This window comes from Lepisosteus oculatus, chromosome 25 (genome assembly GCF_040954835.1).
Source record: "Lepisosteus oculatus isolate fLepOcu1 chromosome 25, fLepOcu1.hap2, whole genome shotgun sequence".
Taxonomy (NCBI): Eukaryota; Metazoa; Chordata; class Actinopteri; order Semionotiformes; family Lepisosteidae; genus Lepisosteus; species Lepisosteus oculatus.
This window is the reverse complement of record NC_090720.1, coordinates 2,610,522-2,633,186: the sequence shown is the minus strand read 5'-3', so window position 1 is coordinate 2,633,186 and position 22,665 is coordinate 2,610,522. Positions and strand designations below refer to the sequence as shown.

Sequence of the window (22,665 nt, the reverse complement as noted above, 5' to 3'; positions counted from 1 at the left end):
TTTGTACAGCTGGGTTTGCTATAACAGTCCTGTTGCTTTGCTTGCGAGTGTAACAGTGTATCACCTGGGACTAGAATTCAATGCCCTAACCACTACTCCACATTGCAGTTCAACACGGGGCCAAAGGAACATTGCTTTTAATTCTTTTCTACTTTCTCAGATTTGTCTGACCATATACATTTTTTTTCAAACGATCAGGCTTCTTCCAAGAAACCAGCGGAAAACCCCAGTTACTTATTTGTGTTTCTATCTTCCTTTTTGCTACAGAGACAATCGTCTTGTTAAGGTATCACTGACTTTTTCGGGAAGGATTTCTTGGCCCAATTCAGATATTTTGCAGTAATTCAAGAATTTTGCAAAGCTCTTTACATGATTGTTCTGCTGCATTTTGAAAACCTCTTGCATGGGGGCAGCTGCAGTAGTTCCTGTTCCCTTGTCTTTTGTCCAAAATAGCCCCCACACAGGGTTTTTCCTGTAAAAGGAGGCGTTCTGTGATTTTTCTGATAATTTCACCTTTTTTTTATCTAGTTACATCTCTGCTATTTCTGCCTCTGTCACTTCTGCTGTGCTATTTATTTGTGACAGTTTCATTCTTCATTTTGCTTTTTAAATCATTCTCATTTGTTTTGCATCACTTGATAATTATGTATTATTCATGTGATGTTTTCAATTACATCTGTTAGTAATGAACAACAAATTAATTACATATGAAATACATGTTATCTGCAATCAACGTCATATCATGAAATTAGTTTTTCATACATGCTGGTTTTTATTTGAAGCTTATTTCATAGATCTCAATATCTAAGATCTCAAAATCTTGTTATTTAATCTGCTGTGTTATTATAAAATTGAACCCCCAATGTATCTTTCAGTAGAACAATTGATTTTAATTATTTTTTGGACTCCCCAAATACTTTTGTTTGGGACTTAAACATAAAACAGCAGTCTCTTCTCTCTGTGTTAGTAATACATCATAGGTCCAAGTTAGAATAATATATTTATATATAGTATTACCTTGTGGTTGTTGTTGATTTCATTTTCTGTTATTTACTTTTTGGGGAAAAAAATATGGCTCATCAGTTGTTGAGCCCTGGTGGTTTTGCACTGTATATCGTTACTGTCCTATGTTATTGATCACTGACTGCCCAGTGCTGAAGGGGCACATTGTGTCTAAAACCACCCTCGCTGACTGAGCTCTTGTATTTCCTCTAGATGCTGCGAGCTCCAGGTGGCGGGACTATGGTGCTCTGGCCATCATCATGGCGGGGATGGCCTTTGGTTTCCACCAGCTCTACCAGGTGCGTTTCACCTTTCATGGCAAAGCTCGAAAGCAGCGCAGGCAGCCACAGTGAACTTGCAAGAGCAGAGAGACACTAGTTGGTTTCTGGAATGGCGTTTCAGGCCCCCCCTGGACATTGCTTCCTGTCACTGATGGATGCGCGTCTCAGCCTGACATCACTTGCCAGGGCTGTCCAGGATCTGGGCGCTCCTTGCAGCGGGAGGGCTGGCTCTTGGGTTGGTGTTTGCCTGGGGTGTACACATCAGTAACGCACTAAGGCAGAGCTATGCCGGAGACACTGCATTGGTAACATGTCTGGGAAAGGGCAGCATTCCAGCCCGGGGTAAATAAAGGGATAGATTTGCATGGGGAGATTTGAAATCCTCTTCAGATTTAGTCGTTTGGGACTGTGCGGTGGCTCTGTGCTTAAGGATCTGCGCCTGTGGCTGAAAGGTTGCCCGTTCGTATCCCGTGGTCGGCAGAGGAATCCATTCCATTGGGCCCCTGAGCAAGGCCCTTAACCCCAACTGCTCCAGGGGCAACGTATAAATGGCTGGCCCTGCGCTCTGTGCAAGTTGGGGTATGCGAAAACACAAATTCCTAATACAAGAAATTGTATATGGCCAATAAAGTGATCTAATGTAATCTAGTGCAGTTCTGCTCTGATAGTTCTGAACACATTGGTGTTGCATAAGATATGCAAATAGGCGGATATTCATACTCAACCTCACAGGCTCCTTTTCTTTGCATCTTAATGTTTCTGAAACGCATCGTCTGGTCATCAAAAAAGGCACAGTTAAAAAAAAAAGCTTCGGCTCGATTGAGTGGTAGCTGCGCATTCTCCGTTTTTCAAAGAAATCAGCGCTTTGTGAGAAGGGTGGGGTGTGCTCGTTGTGTGAGAAATCCCCAGCTGTAACGGGCAAATGCACACACTGGTGTCGCTGAGCGGGGAAATGTCTCCCCATTTGTCTGTGGTGTAGGAAGGGCAATTAGACTATCAAGGAGGGGGCTATACGTGGTTGGAAGACCCAGTTTGTTTTTCTGAAGTTCTAAAAGTTTCCTAGGAGATGCGATAGTACTTGTCAGCACTTTTTTTTAATAGTGGATTTATATTTTTCGAATCTGTGGTTACATTATAGACTTCTAAACCTTTTTGACGAGAAGGCGAGAGGGCCAGACATTCGATAGATCGCTTCATCGGCTCTGTGGGCAGCCTCCTTATTTGTCCCAAGAACATGAGCTCATCTCTCTCTCTCTCTTCTCTTTTTTTTTCATTGGCTTCTGAAACGATCTGCCAGCACAGCTCACACTTATCCTTTCCAGTTTCTCGTTCTCCTCCCTGCAAGTCAGCACAACTGTTTTTATCATATTCTGATGTCAATAAAGAGCGCTTCTGGTCCTACGCTCTCGCAGAAACCTTGTTTTTTTATTTTTAAATTACAGCGTATTAATCCCTTGATGCTGCTGGGCTGGTTGTTGCCATGTGGAGACAATTACTGTGCTTTTATAGGTAGAGCAGAAGTTTGCATCAGCTATCCGGGATGACTGCAGCATGTAACTGCTGGTTACAGCACTCATATGTTCTCATGGCAGGATGTTAGCCTTTTCACTGGGGGTTCAGGCTACAAATTTGCTCAGCATTTCATTTCATGTGGACGCATGGCAGTCAGAGGAGTGTGTGGCTGGCGTCAGTCAGCTGTGTGAGTGCTTTGCGTAGCGTACCAGTAGCCCACTTCTGTTAAAACCCATTCTGCTTTTGTCAGCGTCCAGAGCCTATTAAATGGCTTAGAGCTCTAGACGTGAAGTGACAAAAAAATGATGATTTTCATCAGAGCAAAATTGAGGGTGAAAACTGTCTGGAGGTTAAATTAACACCAGTCCTGTATAGAGAGAGCTCAGTTTCACAAATGACTGTTAAGAACATCAAAGATGAGTCTGCGATGATTTTTTTTTAAAGGGGAGACTCATGACAAAATGACTCATAACTGTTTGAAAAAAAAATATTGTTTATTAAAAAGATTAGATCAAGTCATTTGGTTTTTGTTTGAACCAGGGAAATCTTTCTGCTTTTTTGGTTAGTGGGTCTGGGAGTTGAAAACATGCATGTGACTCAAAGATGATGGGGCGCAGCCCCGTCATTCATAGGGAGACAGAAGTGTGTTTTGTGTTCCTTTTTGGGGAAAAAAAATTGTATTAATTCTCTCCAGAAATAAAAAAAAGAAGAATGCCTAACCCTATTTTTTTCACAAAAAAAAGTCTAAATTCTGTTTTAAAGATGAGATGCTTTTGTAGAAATATTCTCAAGCCACTGTGCAGTAAGGCTTCTTTCTTTTCCTTTTGTATCAGTAAAGGATAGCAGGTCATTGCCCCTGGAACAGGCTCTCCTGCAAGGGGTTGCTCTGCTACTGTCATACTGAGGAGCAGGTCCTGCCATGTGGCTGGACAGTGCACACTTTATTAATGCGATGGAACAGCTTGTAAACACGGCTCACAGCAGCGAGCGTATTAATTACACTGTGCTGGCACTCTTTTAATCTTTTTCAACTTCAGAGTGTTTATTAACGAGTGAAAACCCTGCCTCGGCGTGCACTCCCCCGCCGCCAGCGAGCGAGGCAGGGGAGGAGAAGCCGAAGCCTGCGGCTGGGGGACCCGTTCCCCACACCGAGCAGAACAGGACGCCAGCGCTGTAGCGGGCCGTTAAGCTTGCAGTCCTTCATCTTCTGTCAGCAAGAGAGCCTCAGCCAGGACTTCGTCTCGCTTGGTGGCTGAAAGGAAGCGAAGGGAAAACTGCTGCTTTTCTGAGGGGTTACGTCTCGGGAGCGACGGCACCCCTGCGAAACGAGTGCTGCGTCCCCTGGAGAAAAGGGCTGCCTCCCGTTTGCTCCTTTTCCCCCGCTCTCTTCCCTTCCACACGGCTCTCCCCGGCACGCTGTTATCTTCAAGGTTGACGCGTGTGATAGCAGAGCAGCGCAGACAGAGCGTGTGCAGAATCGCTTAATGATTTCACCTCAGTCCTGACCTGAAGTCAGCCTTGTTGTTCAGTTCTTGGCCTAAAGACAGACGATTGAGTCAAATTGTGCTGAATTAAGTAAGAGAGTCTATTGCAGCGCTAGATTAAATGCCCTTCTTCTGCCTCAAAGGATGAAATGTTTGTTGGTCACTTCATCTAGAGGTCATGCATAGTAGAATACTAATATGCTCTACTTGTGATAAGTGTGTTCCTGCTTCATGAAGAGGAACGCTAAATTTATTGCTCAGCAAATGAGAGGACACTAAAAAAGACCAAATTGAGGAGGCCCTCTGGCATGACAATCTGTCTACAGTAATCTCCTTGCCTTTCAGTCAAAGTCTGTATTCTTAGTATAGAAACAGGAGTTGACAGGTAAGCTTATCATTGTCATGCATTTTTAATGAAGGAGAGCAATACCCTTTTATTTTAAATACTGCTTGGGAATGGTGTTAAAACCTTGGATTTGGAGGTTTCTTTTGAGAAATGAAGGAAAATGCGCTGCATGACTGCATGAGTGAAGCGCAGTCTGACCCAGGTCTGAAGGTCGTCCCACTTGCACTGATTGCATCACCCGGTCTTTTGCAGCATTATCTGTGCCATCTCCTCTTGCTCAGCATTTCGCTCGGAATGTAACAACAAGACAATGACTTTAAATGCAGCTTGTTTTTAAAAATGCAGTTTGAAAGCACAATCCCTCCAGGGTAGATTATGGCCAAATGTGTTGTTCACGTGTGTGTCACAGTGCGAACGTCTTCATGGCCTACATTGAAGAACGCGGCTTGCAGATAAGCATCTCCTCCTCGCTCATCTTATTCCTTGTCCTTTTGTGTTTGATTCCATGTTCTTCTTATTCTGCCATTCCTTTGGATATATCTTCCACAGCGGTGGGAAATCTTTAATATCCTGCTTTGAAACCAATTCTCAGGACACGCCTTCATCTAGAATATTTCTATTTCTTTCTTTTCCCTTACTTTGGGCAACATTTATACTTAAGATATACAAAAGTGGGCTTAAAAATATCCCTTACCTGTTTGTCTGCTGTTTTTTTTATTACCATCCCATTTTGGAATACCCAGATCTTTCAATTTTACCTTCCACATATTGAAAAAGCATAAGATCATGAAGGATTCGGGAAGATGAAGGTTCATCCGTTATCAGACAACTGCTTATTCCTGGTCAGGGTTATGGCAGTTTGGTGCCTGTCCTTCCCAGCTCTACAGGGGCTCATGCTTTAAGGAAACATAGAAAACCTGCCAACACAACGGAGCTGCAGGATCAGGACGGGACACACCTGGACACATGGCCAAGTGCGTCGTTCTTGTGTGTTGTCACAGGGCAAACATCCTCATGGCCCACAGCGACAAGCGCACATTTTTTATGATCAATTAATTGAATAGGCCATCTTACTGTATAAATTACCCATTCCGTATGTATGCTGCATGGATTTTGTTATAATTTTGTTTTAATCCTGGCAAGACAAATTAACTTGTTTAGAGTTTTCACCTGCCATTTTGTTTGGTCTCTATCAGATAAACAGAGAATTACCTCCTAGTTTTTTTAAATTTGCACAATCGCTGTATTTTTCCATCTGTATTTTATGTATTAATATGTATTGCTCGTGTCTGGTTTTCTTCAGTGCGGGTCGTTTCTTGAGACCAGATGATAAAGGTTTGCTTTAAGAAAGAGAAATAATAATGAAAGTGCACAGCTCATTGTAACAGAAGACTCTATAGAGTCTTTAAAGCAGGCACCTCAACTTGGAGTGTGGGCTTTTCAACATTTACTTACACTAGGTCATCTTTGAAAATGTTAATTCCTACTGATATCCTGATGCCCTTATTGTGGCACCAGCCCTACAGATTCCATTCCAAAGTGCCGGGAAGCACCAGTCTCCCTTGAAGTCACACACCGCTGCAGTGGGTGCTTCGTGCCGCTTGCAGGTGGTTTGCAGGTCTGACAGAAAGGTCCAGCTGGAGGTGGTCTGATACACCTTACAATGAACAGCACATTTTACCTTGTTCAGCCTTCCTGGAGGTTTCTAAACAGACAACATAGTCATGTACAATTGATTCACCATATGTGGGGAATCACATGAAGCCTGAAGCCTGATTCCATGTAGAATGACAAGGTGCCTGCTTTGGGAATACAGGAAGATTGTTGCATGACTGCAGTAGAGTTGTGACATATTTACACCCTTCCGTCCACTCCTTTTTAGAGCCATGATACAGCCAGCTTCTTAAATGCTCTTTTAAATGATCCTTCTAATGATCAATTAAATAATTAAGTATCTGGTTGTAGCAAAATCCCAAATCATGAAATTAAGTGAATTGGAGGGCTTTGCATTGAGGAGTTTCCAGCAACAGTTTCTAGTTCTCTCTGCAGAGATGTTAAATGTGCCCTTTTTTAGGTGGATTCTAATGGTGTGTCGTGTTTTTTAATTGCAGAAATATATCCTTCCTCTCATTATGGGCAGCAAAGAGGACAAGAAGCATCTGCAGAGAATCGAGACCAGCATTTCGGAGATGAGTGGCACGTTGACACAGACAGGTGAAGATTAATATCTTCATCAGTTTTCCTCCTTAACATTTTCCTTCATTTATCTGTCGTGAAAATCTGCTCACATTTACAAATGACGCTCCCGTCATTTTGGCTTAATTTGAAATTGCTTGTTTACTGTCGGCTCAGCCTCAATTAATTACGTTTCACTGAAAAGCTCTTAACCTCGGAATATTAATGAGGGGAGCGAAATGACAACGATTTTTTTTTCTTTTTTATGGGCGAGAAAGTTCATTTTAATTTCTGCGCCGAAGTGCGCTGCTCTCACTGGGCCTCCGGAGCTCGCTGATGATTAACTCAGCGGTGACAGGTGTGTCACTTCTTGGGACAGGTGAGAAATTTAATACCTGCCCGTCAAAGAAAGATGGTACCTCTCTCGCAGACACAATTAAACATCTTTGGGGACATCTGGGAAGCTAAACCTCTTAGCATCTCATTGACAGCGTTGGCATGCTTGTTTTAATCTTTGTAGAACAAAATATTTTAAAAATCTGAAAAAGCAAAAATTGCTGAATGGAAAAACTCCTGACAAAATCTTTTTTTTTTCCAACACCTACTGTGCACTTTGTGTTCTGTGGAGTTTTCACCTTCTATGCTCTTGAGCTGCAAAGTAGCACTTCAGAATGTTTCCTGTAAGAAACGTTGATTTGTAGTTTCCTGGACTTCATAATTCAGTGACCAGTTCCTAAAGTAATATATATGTATGTGCTTATGTGCAAATGTATATTGAGAGGTTTCTGGAAGTACTTAAGGCATGAAATTGACTTTAATGTATTCTTTAATGTATTTAGTTTAACTGCAAAAAAATATATGACAGTATTGATTAATTTTGGAAAACACTTCTGCAGTCAAGCCATGTGATATGTATTTCTCAGCCGACGTTCTCCTGCTTAGAGTCCTTGTTTCTCAGGGTTAATCAGTTGATACTGAATAGCAGCTTTTTGCAGGACAGGGCTGCTCAGGGCACAGAGCAGACATAAAGTCAGCAATCCCATTAGCAGAGGAAGCTACCTTCACTCTATAAAGGATGAATTTCACCACTTTCTTTGTGATATAACTACAGCTTGGCACAAAATGACAGTGCTAAGGATACCATAAAAAACACAGGTTTTTCATTCTTTACGTGACATCAGCCCGGCACTGGTTTTATTTTTTTTTATTTGATTATGTGAGATATTGCGTGCAAAGTTTGTGCGCTCCTGTCGATCTGGTTAACAAATTAGTTCTTTTTATTGTCATTTTGACTCGGCTATGCAAAAACATTTCCTCAGTGAATGTTACCCTTTTTTTTCTTGTTTTTTTTTTCAAGCATAAATAATTCCAGCTTTGTTTATCATTATAGTCAAGATTTTGAGATAAGTTCTGCTGTTTCTCTTTTTGCTTCTTTTTTGAAACTGAAACCTTGGTAGCATGAACATACCACAGTTCCCACTGTAGGAAAATGTACCTTTTCTCACTTAAAGCATCTGTAGGTTTATTTATCTTTTCATTTATTCATAACTACTGACTACTCTCCATATTGTGGGCATTTAATTTAATGGAAATTATTAAATTATCAGTCTGTCTAATGCTAATGACTGCAATCCTACAAAGTATAATTTGTTACCTGTAAAGTTAATACAGCTTCAGAGTAACATGTTCAGAATTAATATTTTCCCCGTTTTGGTGGCTGCTGTGTTCAATCCCTAAACCTGGAGGACGTATCCACCTACATGGCTGTTTGGAACTATAGCAAATGGGTTCTGTAAGCATTTCAGCAAACACAGGCCGTAATATAACTTACTGTTACTACAAGGCTGTCCACCCAGCTGTGAGTGACCAGCTGGCTCTTCAAGAATGAACAAGGCTCTCTGACATGTGTAGTGCACATTAAACTGAAACATTCTCTAAATAATTGACTAAATGTTGTTTGTGCTTTTCATACCAGCACTGTAAGTGAGCCCACACATAAGGTTCTGCAATTATATAAACTGTTTTTAATTTAGATATAACGATACAGCATAAACAGTGCCCTCCCAAAGTATTGGTACAGCAAAATCAAAACTTATTTTTGTTTTACAGTCGAGTAATTTGTATTTGTCACCATGATACAAGTGCAGTATTATATATGTTTTATTTTGGGGGTAAACATTTGATAATTTAGGACAAAAACATGATGTTCAACCCAGTGATTTCAAATGACCATAACTACAAGTACTGTACATATACTCTTTTAGTGCACTTGATTTCATAGTGAAAATCCCAGTTTAAACCTGGTATCCCAGTACTTGTGGAGCGCACTGTATACGTGCGTATAATAAAACCTTTATTTAGTCTGCTGTCTAATTTTTATTTATTTTGTCGGTGCAGATGACGAAGGTAATTTTAATAACAGTAATTAGTAGCGGTAACATACCTAAGGGCCCGTGCCATGCTCAAATGTGACTTCCTTACTTAACAGATCTCCTCTGCGAAACACCATGCCCAAACCGAAGTTGGCATTATTGCCCTTGTGACTCATGCAGGGCCCTGATGCTGGTAGTTATGTGGGAGGCTCTCACATGCCTCTGCCATGGGCACCGCAGAATTGTGGGAGAAACAGAGCTGCACTCTTCTCAAGGGTGCTGGTTATCGTGTGGCTTGACTCTTGTACATGTCAAGAATTCGCAGTGAATGCTGACGTTGGTTCTTACGGGGCAAAATAAAAAAGGTGGGAACCGTTTCAGTTACCCAGTTACCCACGGGCACTGCGGTTTACACACTTTCCAACATCATGTCGTCAGTTCAGAGGTTGAGACCTCTGAGGCAAGACCGATGGCCCCCTTTACACACTCTCCATACATCATGAGGCTGCATCACCAACTGTTGCTAAAGCTCAGAAGCCAGCATCACAAACATACCGCATGCGATCCTCATTAGGAAACATGATCCTCTGATATCTGTGTATAAAAAGGCTTTAATATGCTTTACTGTGAAAAGACCTTTTTATTGAAAAGCAATTGCATTTTTTTTCTTTGCTTTTTTTAGCCTTAAACTAACAGGCTTTTGAAAATGTGAAGAGTAGACCAGTACAGTATCTCTCGATGTTAAACCAATTAGACTTGATTTAACACTTTGCTTTGGATGATTTATACAAATGTTTATTGGTTTTCTGTAATATAATCAGTTTGAAAACTTAATGCATTGTTTGGGAATAAGCACATTAGTAGAGCTGGTGAGAAACTAACTACAGTCAATGTTATTTGAAATGATATGCCACTTTATTGCACAAATGCTGTTTTTTATTACCTTTTATTTGTCCCTTATCTCCTGTACCTTCGGCGATTTTAAAATAATTTAATCTTCAAAGTCAAGGAAAGGAGCACAATATTTATTGGGATTAGGAAGGGGAATTTTGTCTGTTTCTCCCTGTGTATAAAAGGATTTTATTTGTTAGTTGTTTGAAGGATCTCGGATGCATTAAGGTTGCTGATTAGTCAGCTAATGGAAGTGTGTAGACAGTTATTTAATATAAAGGCAGACACAAGATTAGACATGAACCTGTTTGTCTAGCATAAAAGAAAATTCCATTAGACTGTTTGAAAATGATTTTGTTCCTGGACTTCAAGAAAGTGCCAGAACCAACTTCTCAATTCAACACAGTCTTCACTGATTCACAAATCTATGTCTCTCTTTAAGGGGGTGTTTGCAGGTACAATAGTGGACGTTTTGAATGTGTATAAAAATTACACCATATGTTGCCGTCAAAAACTTCGCATTGCTGGTGCATTTTAAAGATTTTTAGAAAATTTAAAAAAAAATAAAAACACTCTCGGTTTTGTTATAGTCAGTTCGGACTTAAGCCAGTTTAACATGATGTGTTTCCTTTTAGAGGAGGTTTCAGCTTTAAAAAGAAAAAGACCGTTTGTCAACTTGTGAATGCTATGGTTAAATTGCAAACAGTTCTCAGATCATTTCTATGTAATTTCTGTACCTAATTTGAGAAGTTGGCAATACGTGTAGTTAACCAGATCCTTCTGGGTGCTCCTTCAAAATGTACTTTACAGTACAGGCTGTGTCGGTAAATGCATTAGAAGTCACTTATACACTACCGTGCTCATTTATGAGTCTTGGAGTTGTCTTTTGACGTGTCAAAGAGAAATAAGAAATCCTCTTTGTGCACAAATTGGTACTAAGGTATTAAATATTAAAGACATAAATTCTCACGGATGATGTGTATATGTTTATATATTTTTTGTTATATAAATTCACTTTTGTGTTGTCCTTCAACGATCTGACTCAATTAAAGATAGGAAACTGAGACTAAGCAACTGTAAATGAAGTAAAAAGAGGTCAAACAGAGAGATCATGGCTTGTCTGCTTTAAATAGGTCAGGTAAGGAGTTTTTGTTGTGTGGTATCTGGCATTGTCTGTTTAAAGTGTAGGATTGGGTTATACTTTAACCAATGAGCTTTCTTTTCACTTGCGGCTCGGTGAATGAGATGACAGAGTGGGCAACAGCTTGACACTTTTGAAGAACAGGCGTTGGTGAAAGATCTGACTAGAGCCAGGAAGGTCTGAGCTGTGCAGTACTACCTGAGGATTGCTTATCTAGGCAGTGTGAAGTGATGGCTTACTGCGTTCTCAAACTGGAGACATTCAGAATAACTTGCAACTGGATTGCATTTACATCCCAGGCCATTGATCCAATTAAGCTTGTCTGACTGGCTTCCTTTACCTTTTTTAATCCCCCTTCCTCACTCAGTCAGTGCAATGTTGCAGAATTGTATGACCTTTTCTGCATCGTTTCCTCGTTGATTTTACTTGCTATCCGAAGTTTCTTTGTGCTTAGCTTGTATCAACCATGCTGCAGGCAACCTTCCAGTTTTCTCTTTGATGAAAATATTATCTTACAATCCAGTTCAGCTGTTTTCTTGAAAGAAGAGGGATGACAGGGGAGTTCTAACCAGTCAGGAGTATCTATCCAGCCAGTTTCTTCAGCATAGGACAGTAGTGCATAACTGCACTCCAAAAAGGCCACTGCATATTTTTCATTCCACCTGAGCTCTTAAATGCTTTGAGGAAATACAGTATCTATGCTCTTGCTCAAGCTATTTGGTTGTTACTGTTCTGAAACTTCAGCTGTTGATGTATTGTAGAGGCCTGTACTATGTGTGTGGAAAGGTTCTGTACCTGTGGCAGGTCCTCTAAAAATCTGTGGTCGTTCCAATCAACATCATTACAGTACTTTAGTGTAACCAGTTATTTGAATTATCAAGGTCAATAAAACAGCATATTGGACTGTGGCAGGTTAGGCCAGCAAGCAGAAACCTCCTGGGCTATGCTATACAATTTAAGGGTTTCACAGTCCACACCAGGAACTATGGCTCATAATGTATAGTGTCTGTTTTGGGAAAAGTAATCCTGTTTTAGCTTTTTTATTGTTTTTTTTTATTTTAAAAAACATTGCACCACGTTAAGGGATATCCCCACAGAGCACATGCAAGATCCAAATCTTAATCTGTCAGTGTTCAACAGCCACAGAATTGTGACCTTGGTAATCAAGAATGTAATGATGTTACACCATACACCAGAAGCTCAAATCACGGATTAGTTAATTAGTTACGCTGGCCACTTGGACACTTTGAACAGGTACAGTGGCTTGGAGCCTGAACACAGTTGTCAACAGATTCATATTCAATATAGCTCTGCCTAATAATACTGCAAATAATAAAAAAAATATTTAGCCCCAATGACATCCTGTGCCCATCTTCTCTACTATGGCTGTATACCCATCGCCTTTAGTGGCTGTGTATGTACACGGCCAAATAAGAACTAATCGATTAGTCTCTGAATGACATTCTCTCTCTGTGGCCCAATATACTTGTTTCTTTTTAAAAAATAGCTCAGTCTTATTAGGTGGGCACCCAAATGGGTTTGTTTTGGGAAAAGTAATCCTGTTTTAGCTTTTTTATTGTTTTTTTTATTTTAAAAAACATTGCACCCCGTTAAGGGATATCCCCACAGAGCACATGCAGGCAACCTGCCTTTTATTCCTCTGTGAGATTTTTGTTCGAGTTTTTCCCTCATTATCAAACTGATGCTCAGCCCCTTGGCCAGCTGAGCAATCACGGATCCTGTGAGGAGTTCATGCCGTGGGAATGACTGAAGTCCTGTAATGGCACGGACTGCAGGAGTCAAGAGCGCCTGCCTTTGCTGTGGAGTGGGGCGCTGAGGGCAGCTCACACAGGCGTGCTCCGTGGTTTAGTGATGACTGTCTGTTTGTTTTGATGCAGTCACGCAGTTGCAGATCACTCTGGCCTCAGTGCAAGAGCTTCTGGTGCAGCAGCAGCAGAAGATACAGGAGCTGTCGCAGGAGCTCGCTGCCTCAGAGGTAACAACACCGTCTTTGCGTGCCTTCGGTTTGAGCGTCTTAACCTTCTGCCACAGAGGCCTGGCAAGCAGCTCACTGTCATTGGATCGTAGGTGCACATCTCCAGCCCTCGAGGTCCACAGCCCAGCAGGCGCTTGAGGTCTCTTTACATCATCAAGCACTGAGAAGTTAAACTTGTCCAATTAAGCTAATTAGTCTTTCACTTAAGTCAGGTCATTAAGCGCAGAGGTAGGATGAAAACCCACAGCCCTCCAGGACTAGAGTTTTAAATCACTGTTAGATGTTTTATGTTATGAAATTCTACTTTTCTAAGTACTCTAGTTGTATTGTCCAGTGCAGCACAAATATATACTTTACATCAAGAAACAACACAAATATGTAGCTGATAAAAACAAGTTAATTTAAAACATTTGTGAGTGTAATTCCAGCGTTTCTCTGCTTACTTTTTGAACTATGCAAATGTTTTCTGCAGTATTTTCTTTCTTTCAGAATGGGTCAATATTTGTTCTCCTGCATTTGACTAAAACATTACATATGCAGTTATGTTTTTGCATATACTGTATTCTTTCATTTATTGTGCTTAATATAGGAAGCCAGTTCCTTCAAGGAAAAGACTTGATGTGTATGATTTTATTCATTCTCTCAAGATTTTCAGCTTTAAACACTGAATCAGAAGTTCTTGGGTTTTTCAGATAAATTGAAGAAGCATAGTGGGTATTTTTGAGGACAACAGGCATAGTGGACTCATAACTGGTGGGTTGTGGGTTCACGTCCCGACTACAGGCCCTGTTGTTGTACTTGAGTGAGGTACTGTACCCCAGTTGCTCCAATCCACCCTCCCAAGAAGGGGAGTCTCCATGTGCTCTCTCATCCACCTGATGCCTAGGTTCAGATACGGAAATGACCAACGTGAAGGTCTCCTTTCAGTCTCAAGCACAGAAACCAAAGTGGTGATTTTCAGATATCCCCCAGCCGCGCTCCTCTCTAAGTGCTGAAAGATCACTGCTGCAGGGTTTTCATTTTAAACTGGACGCTGTCTCGACACTTTGCATTTGAGTAATGGGTTGCAAAGAGGTTCCAGTCCTCTTAGTTTGCTCCTGGTCCCACATTATTACCTTTTAGCAGGCAAAAAGCCAGATTTGAAAATACGAGTATATGATATTAACTGAATGGTGAAAACATGATTCATGCTTGAGCTAAATAATTTTTAACTTTCATACACGTGCACACTTGGGGTACCAAATAAATCCAAATCTTGAATTCCCATAATAATCCCATGGAATAGTACTGTCCTGTTGCCACACACGGACGTGTCCTGTAGCTCGGTCAATCTGTCAGTGTTCAACAGCCACAGAATTGTGACCTTGGTAATCAAGAATGTAATGATGTTAAGTGGTCCAATAATCCGAGACACACCAGAAGCTCAAATCACGGATTAGTTAATTAGTTACGCTGGCCACTTGGACACTTTGAACAGGTACAGTGGCTTGGAGCCTGAACACAGTTGTCAACAGATTCATATTCAATATAGCTCTGCCTAATAATACTGCAAATAATAAAAGAAATATTTCGCCCCAATGACATCCTGTGCCCATCTTCTCTACTATGACTATACCCATCGCCTTTAGTGGCTGTGTATGTACACGGCCAAATAAGAACTAATCGATTAGTCTCTGAATGACATTCTCTCTCTGTGGCCCAATATACTTGTTTCTTTTTAAAAAATAGCTCAGCCTTATTAGGTGGGCACCCAAATGGGTTTGTGGTCTATATTGCCACTAGTTAATACCACTAAAGCAGCTTTCTAGTCATTTGAATATTGACATGTGGCCTAAATGAACAGTGTCTCCCTGCAAAGATGAAATTTTCTCAGTGTTCCTTTTTGTCCTTAATTGATCATCTGCATCACAGTGAATAGAAGTTTGATGTGCAGACCTTGTTGTCACATTCTTAATTGCGCTCATACAAGTTCTGCTTGTTTTTGTAAGGTTTAATGTGCTTTTGTATTCTCTCTCTTTCCTCATAATGTTGTAAGCCATTTACTGAATAGCTAAAAACCAACATTTGAATAGAGATTCAGACAGTGGTTTATGTCCATAGCTTGTTAAGCAAATGGAAGTCTGAATGTACCATATGGATAATGTAAAAAGACATATGCATTCACATCTGTTTCGAGAGAGGCAGGTTTTGGGGGAGGGAGTGGGCATCCACTTTGTGTGTTAGCTTAAAAACTGCACACTCATTTGAAAGCCTCCCTTCTTAAAATGACATGATGAGATACTGTTTAATGAGACTGAGCTTGAAGCAGATCTTGATTAAGGAGAGTTCTGTTAGGTCTCGTATTCTGAAGACCCGAAACCATTGCTTTGAATCATTCCCTTCTGTGTGAAGCCTTGCAAGTTGTGGCATTCTGCATCTGTCTTTGAACGTGCAATAATCTGAATGGGTAATGAAAAAAACAGACTTGGAGAGATGGAGAAGCATTTTCCCCATCTTAAATGTAAACGTTTTTTTTGCTGCCTTTGCAGTGAAGGCCTTGCTGGAATGGCTGCACTGTATAAAAAGTATATTTCATATCAAAACACCCATTAAACAAATCATAAACTCCACTTTTACAGCCGTAGCGTTGATCTTAAATTTTCTTTGGAGACGTGGAACTCTGTGGTGTCAAGCCATAAGGGAAATTGGGAAATTGTTTTCAGGTCCGGAGCGTGTGATTAAGAACACATGTTCGGCTGTTTAGCTACTTATCATTTTCAGTTAGCGGTTTTTGAACTGGCTTTAGGGTTTTTCTTTGCAGTACGAAATGCACCAGTCTTGACAATTAAAGCTCTTAACACGGAAATGCACATTTAACCCAAAACACATTGGAACGTCTGTTTCTTCAGCTGCTAAGTAAACATTTCTTATAGTTTCTCAACCACTAAATTGTAATGTGTGCTTTTCCAATATTGAAGACATTCTGGGATCCTCGTTCTCCAGACAGGGAAACTGCGGTTGTACAGATTACAGTGTACAGAACCCATCCTATATATACATGCACTAACACATTTTTGTATTTATATATGCACATATGCATACACACATTTGTGTATATATGGAAGGCTTCTGTTTTTAGCCAGGACCGCATGCATGTTATTTTTCAGTTACCAAATAGTTGGTGGTTAGACTGAATTAAGTGTCTTTCGAGCTACATCCTGTTTAGCAAGGTGTTTGCTTCTTTATAAATAAGCAAAGCCTATACATTTTCTAAACCAGTCAGCTATTTTGAGAAGAGAAAATAGCACTGAAATCAGTAACAGATAAATTGTTCTATTGTATTTCAATTTAACCATTGTGACAACATATGCTGTAGTAGACAAACAGCACAGAACATCTCAATTTGTAACAGAACACTCCTGCTTATAGAACTGTGAATGATCAGTGCAATAGACAAAAAAAGTATATTTAAATATCTTACAGGCAGTCTTATCTTTTAATATAAAACTCTAGAGCAGGAAAAAATAGGCATCTGAAGAATTCACCTATTGGCAATATCAGAGAGTGCATGAAGGATTGGGGGATTTTTCCAAACTTAGTCTGCACTGTTGGTTATTTGTTTTCAATTTGGTGTTCACAGGTACCTTGTGATTTTCCAGCTGTATTTGTTTTCCTGGATGTTGTTGTCTGCAGCGTGTCTGCAGTAAAATAGCAGCCAAGCCAGTTCTGAGTTTGCAATACACCCTTGCAGGAGGGGCTATTTTTAAACCCAGGATTAGGGCTTCCTCTCTTCCTTAATAATTTTCATGCATTTGCTCCCCGTGTGCGCTGTTGGAATAAAAGTGCCTGTTGGAGAGGAGGGAGTTGGGGTGGTGCACGTTTCATCTGGCACTCAGGGACCTGCTTTACCTGCAACACTCTCATGCCTCTGATAAACTCACGTAGAGGTAGATCAGCAGAAATGTGTTGCTAGCTCTTTGCCTAAGTCCTTAAGGCACATTTTGATTTTCTCGTTTTTGCTATCTTATTTTTAATATACAGATGCAGCCATTCAGAGCGAGCGAGGAACTGTGAGACCAGTTGTAGTGCATACACGTCTTCAGTCTTCAGTCTTTTCCTCTGCTCTCTGATTGATGGTATACACAAAACACACTCACCTTGTCTGTCCTGCCTTACATTCAGAACAATGAGTCTCAAGCTGTTGTTTTTAAATCTCGTCCTTGGACAGATCTAAGAGACTGCAAGCAGTGTTTGGCTCTTGGAGTCTACCCATTCTAAAACACACTATGCCAGAATAATGGCAGACTTACACACGAGGACCTACACACACACTGAAGCACTGTCACCGTCTTCTGCACTGCTTCTGGTTCAGGAGCACATTTCCATTTTAACATCCCTTCTCACCTGCTGTGACTGTGATAAGGAGGAGCCCAGGTGTGCAACAACAGTGAAACTTCCTGGAATATTCTGTTAGTTCTAAGCCACTTTGAAAGTGTCTTGTTTAGGGAGCACACAACAAGTTGCTTTGTGTATGGTTCAAAAGCCAGGGTGCTTCCTTCTCATTCACATTAACCCTGCCGACCAGTTACAAGTTTTATAGAAAGGCTATCCTTTCAGCTTGGACACCACATCACATGGAATCTTAATGTACGCTGACAGATTTCATGCATTGACTAAAAAAAAAAAACACTGGCTGCTAATTCTGCGAACTTTACAAGTGATTTAACTAGATCTATTTTGTGTTTGGTGCATCTTTTGAGAAGCCTGCAGACATGTAATCTTCTTACAGCAAGCAGTTTAATCTGATGTTCCACTAGTATGAGAGGAGAGGGGACACCGGGGCTGCGTGGCTCCTGTGTGGCTCCTGTGTCCTGCTGACACAGCCTGTCCACTGAACTCTGAGCAGCCGGAGGCCAGAGGCAAACATATGTTTTGCTGTTACCCAGTGCACTTGTTTCGCAGTCTAATTAGTCTCTTAAAACTGCGCAGAACTAGCTAAACAAGTGAAAGTTTTAAAAAAATGTTTATAACCTCCCTTGTGGTTTTTAACAGCCCCGTTAGCAGGTTTACAGTTCATAATGCAGACCTTTTTAGCAGTTTATAGCTCCCGCCGATGACTCTGTGGTTCATTTTGTACTTAAAAGTAAGCTTTTAAATGAATATGCTGTTTGACAACATGGTGTGCTGCTCAAAGCAGTCAGTTGCTCTGTGTTTTTTCTTGTATGAACCCAGACTAAGCCTCCAAAGCAATTAATTTTCTCCGCTCTTAAGTTAAAATTAGAGAGAGGTACATTTTAGCTTTATTATGATAGTGCCTTTGGGAACCGGGGATTAAGGTGGTAGTAATGAGGTGAAGGCTCTAATAAGCATGGTTGGTTTGGGCTTAATGTAGTGGGGTCGCTCTTATCAGAGCAAGTTAAGGGCACCTCTTATCAGATGTACCGTCCAAGACAGAACTGTATCAGGAGAACCCTGCGCTTTAATAAAAGTATATGTGGCTAAGCCACGACCTCCTCCACACACCCCAGCGCACCCCCAAGTTTGTAATTGAGCCTGATCCCATTCAGACCCGCTTCAATTAATTTCGTTAAGATTTAATTACGTGTAAAGTGGTTTAAAAAAAAGGACCGGAGCCCAAGTTATCACACGTGCCACTCCGTGAGGGGTGTCAACTTTCAAACCAGCTGCCGCTGGTGTATCAGGGACCCTTAATAACTGTTTCTTATGTAGCTTAATCCATACCTTCCGCCTGGCGTGCCTTTCATTCACATCAGAGTTGCGGAAGCTGGGGGATTAAGGATCGTAAAGCAAGGGCACTGGCCCACCGACAGTTCAAAGAGCCCTGCACTTCCATCGGCTCAGCTGAGGGTTACAAGCTCTGGGAATGGGATGCAAACTTTTGATCTTCAGTTCCACTCCCTATACATTTACCTTGATCATTCCATGTGCGGTAGATTCAGCAAGGGGTAGGTAGATGTGCAGGACAACAAAGCACCTTTTGACCTTGGAGACTAGAGATACTGTGCGTAGAGATTAGGGTCAGTTCATTAAGAGGCTGTTGTTCTTTGGATGCGATTCAGGCAGCACCTGGTAAGACTGGCCTCAGGAAAGTTATGTAGATTTCAGCATGTACAGTAATTTCCTTCATCTCTACATTGTGCTTTTTAACAGATTTAAAGCTTTTTGAATTCTGTGGGGCCTCTGATCTAAACCAGGCAATCACTGGCTGTTGAAATGGCTGCAGTTTCGTACCCTTAGTGAAACAGGAACAAAAGGCATCACGTAACATATTGAGTTACGGATTAGATAATGTGTCTTGCTTTAAAACAATTCTGAGAATGTTACACTGTAAATGTAAGAGCATTGCACAGAATAAAGTCATATTTGTCTGAAATAATTGAATCCCAGAAAACAAATCTATAACATTCTGCTCCATGGAAGTGCAAAGAAACTTTATAAAGAATCCCACGAAGGTTTCCCTGGGGTATAAATGGAGGTAGCATACAGAAGGCATTCAGTAGTAGCGTGTATCACTGTCAGAGTGTCTTATGGTCAAATGAAATACTTTTTTTTTTGGACACAGTCACAGGTATCATGCTTGGTTAAAAATGGTGCTTATGTGAAGAAGGCTTTGGGGTTGATGTGTATTTGTTTTGTGCTGGAGCGCCTGTCAAGACCGGGGGAATCATGAGCTACAGCAGGTACCAGGGCACCTTGGTCCCCTCTGTCAAGAAGCTCAAACAGATAATCCAGCATGACGGGAGACCAAAGCATAGTGACCAAAGTGACAAAGAATGAGTTAATTGCACATAAACTAATCTACTGTAACTACCAGCTACTGTACCTCCCCTGTCCAACTGCACCTCCAGACCTCGGTGCAAGGGGAACGTGTGATGGGAACGGAGGGACCTAGAGCAATCTGGGCAGCCAGGTGGGGCACTGGTCAGGGTTCTGGGCTGGTACTGTAGCTGGGAGGTTGCAGGTTCAGATCCTAGGGGGACACACTGCTGAGCAGGGTAACTGGTCTGAAATGCTCTCGTATCGTTACCAGCTGTAAAAGTGGGTGCCAAAGTACAGTATGTTGCTTTGGATGAATATAAATTAGTCATTTTAATTGTAGTCAATTGTAATCTATGCCAGAGGAGGATTTGCAAAATGCTACCTACAGGGGAGTGAATAAATTATGATCCATTATTTGTTTGGATTTAGTAGTTATGAATAATATGAATTTGTCTTTGTAGTGCTATTAAGACTGCAATGTCGTGTTTTTTTCCTATTATCACTCATTTTACAATCTGTACATTTTTTTCTTTTATAAAAAAAGTTTTTTTATTCCTATTTCAATGTTGCTGTGGATCTGTGAAGAGTGTGGGGACAAAAGTGATAGAAGGGGCTGTGTTATTGGCCCAGGGTGTCTTACTCTTTATTACTTTACCAAGTCACCAAAAAAAAAATGTGACTCTTCAATTGCCAAGGCCAACACTCAGTTTGCTCTTCCTTAGTTACAGCTGTACTCCATTCAACAGCTATATAAAGGGCCCCGGATTTTTTGTTTGTATGCTGTTGATCCTCTGTTTTCCACAAAAACATGGGGTACTTAAAAAACTAACATCTGATTTTAAAAAATTATATATTGTCAGCGGTAGGCGTTTTCTTAAGATTTGGAATACAAACTGGCATCCAGACCTTTTGAGACTTTAAATTTATAGTTTTACATTTAATGAACAATTAAGAGACAGTATTAGGTTGTTTTTTTTTGCTGGAAGGGTTTGCTTTTTTAATGTGAGCTTTGTGCTGTGAATAAAGGTCAAATTTGACCTCAGTATCAAATCCCTTCGTTGTGTGGAAAATCTTTCATTTCCATCTGTGGTGACCAGCAGCCCCAGGCTGTCACTGCCTATAGAACTGTAGAAACACATGTGCGTTGTGTTTGATTTTAAGTGTCAGACCCCCATCAGCTCCAGGACTTTCTCATACAAAACTAATGGAGAAAGAAAAAGTTGCTTTTTTTTGCAATTCATCAACTACAAATTCTCATTCTCTTGGAGTGACTTGTTACAAACAATATATGTTTCGTGCACATTCTCTTCCCTTTTGCTTGGTCCTTCAGCTGCAGTTACAATGTTATCAAAAAGTGCTCCAGGTTTGAATAGCCCTGTCCCTGCAATGAAAGTCCAGCTTAGAAAAGCCTCTCGAATCGGTCATTCGGCAGCCAGTGTGTCTGATTCTGGCTGCCAGCTTCTTGTGCAGTGCTGGAAAAGATCTCTTGCTCTGCAGTTTTACTGTGCTTTTTTTTTCACTTTCAAACACACAAAGAAATATTTTTGGGGGGCATTTGCTATTCAAATACATTAAGGCTACTTCAATTAGCTAACACTCCCTGCAGCAATTCATTTCATGCCAAAGAGTCGATGATAACACCCTCCTTTAATAAAATCCAGTGACTTGTGGATTACTGATGAATGCTGCCATTGTTATCCACCATGCACCTTATCAAATACCTTTTTTTTCAAATCATCGGTCGGGGATATGGAAAATTATGTAAAAATTGCATGATTCATTCTCATTACCATTTTGGAAGATCTTTCAATCAGGCGAACGGCAAATGGGTGTTTGTTTTTTTCTGTTTTACAGAACTCCATGTACTAGGAAACTGTAATATCGTGTCATAGCTATATACACATATGAATATCTATATATTTAGAACTTGATAAAATGAGTAGATTTTGAGCATTCAAGAAAATTGTCTTTGAAAGGACAAGAGATGTCATGTTTCCACCTGAAAGGAATGTCCCACTCTTATGACTTTTGCAAACCTTGCGAACTTTTAAGTAGGTAAAGGCAAGATTCTTTCACTTCCAATCTCATGTCATGGGCTCTGGGCAATGCACTAGTAGTACCTTGATAAGACATTGTGTCCCTCTGCGCAATATTTCTTCTGTTTAAATAAGTGATGCAAATGTTTCAAACTTACTGAGCTGTAATGAATATATACAAAAATAAAATATATATCACCATAGCCATATATCACCATATATCATTTGAGCAGGACCAAAGACGCTATGGAGATATTTTTTTTTCTTCAAAAAAGGCATTTAAAGGAGAGGGTTTCAGGACTCCAGGTAGGGGGTCTCAAAATTAAATGGAAATTTTTTTATCTAACAAAAGCATGTAAAATGAAACTTAAAGAGAAATAAAGGGAAACCTACTGGATTCTGGAACACCTGCTGGGAGTCCCTGGTTTAGGTCTTGTGTGGAAGAGATTATTTTCCCAATCGTTGTAGGACTTTTTGTTTAGAGGATTTGCCTTGATACGATCCCAGTGTGTGCTTTCCTGTTGCAGGGAAATGCATGTGAACTGGAAATGTTGCCAGCCCCAAGCAATGTGCTGGTGTGGTTGATGCTGTGCCCAGCAGAGAAGAAGCGCATATACTGTATAGGAAATCGAAAGCAGGGGCTCCAGAACGGCTTGGGCAGCACAGGTGC

General features: G+C 40.7%; 1 protein-coding gene across 2 annotated transcripts in view; it reads left to right on the top strand.

The window, feature by feature from the left end:
- pex14 (peroxisomal biogenesis factor 14) overlaps positions 1 to 22,665 on the top strand; it is an 84,411-nt gene that overhangs the window by 55,761 nt on the left and 5,985 nt on the right. For both annotated transcript variants that reach the window (XM_006642085.3, XM_015337209.2), the window contains exons 5-7: positions 1,216 to 1,301; positions 6,737 to 6,839; positions 13,103 to 13,200. In XM_006642085.3, the coding sequence (XP_006642148.2) occupies positions 1,216 to 1,301; positions 6,737 to 6,839; positions 13,103 to 13,200 (287 nt within the window). The remainder of the gene's footprint in view (positions 1 to 1,215; positions 1,302 to 6,736; positions 6,840 to 13,102; positions 13,201 to 22,665) is intronic.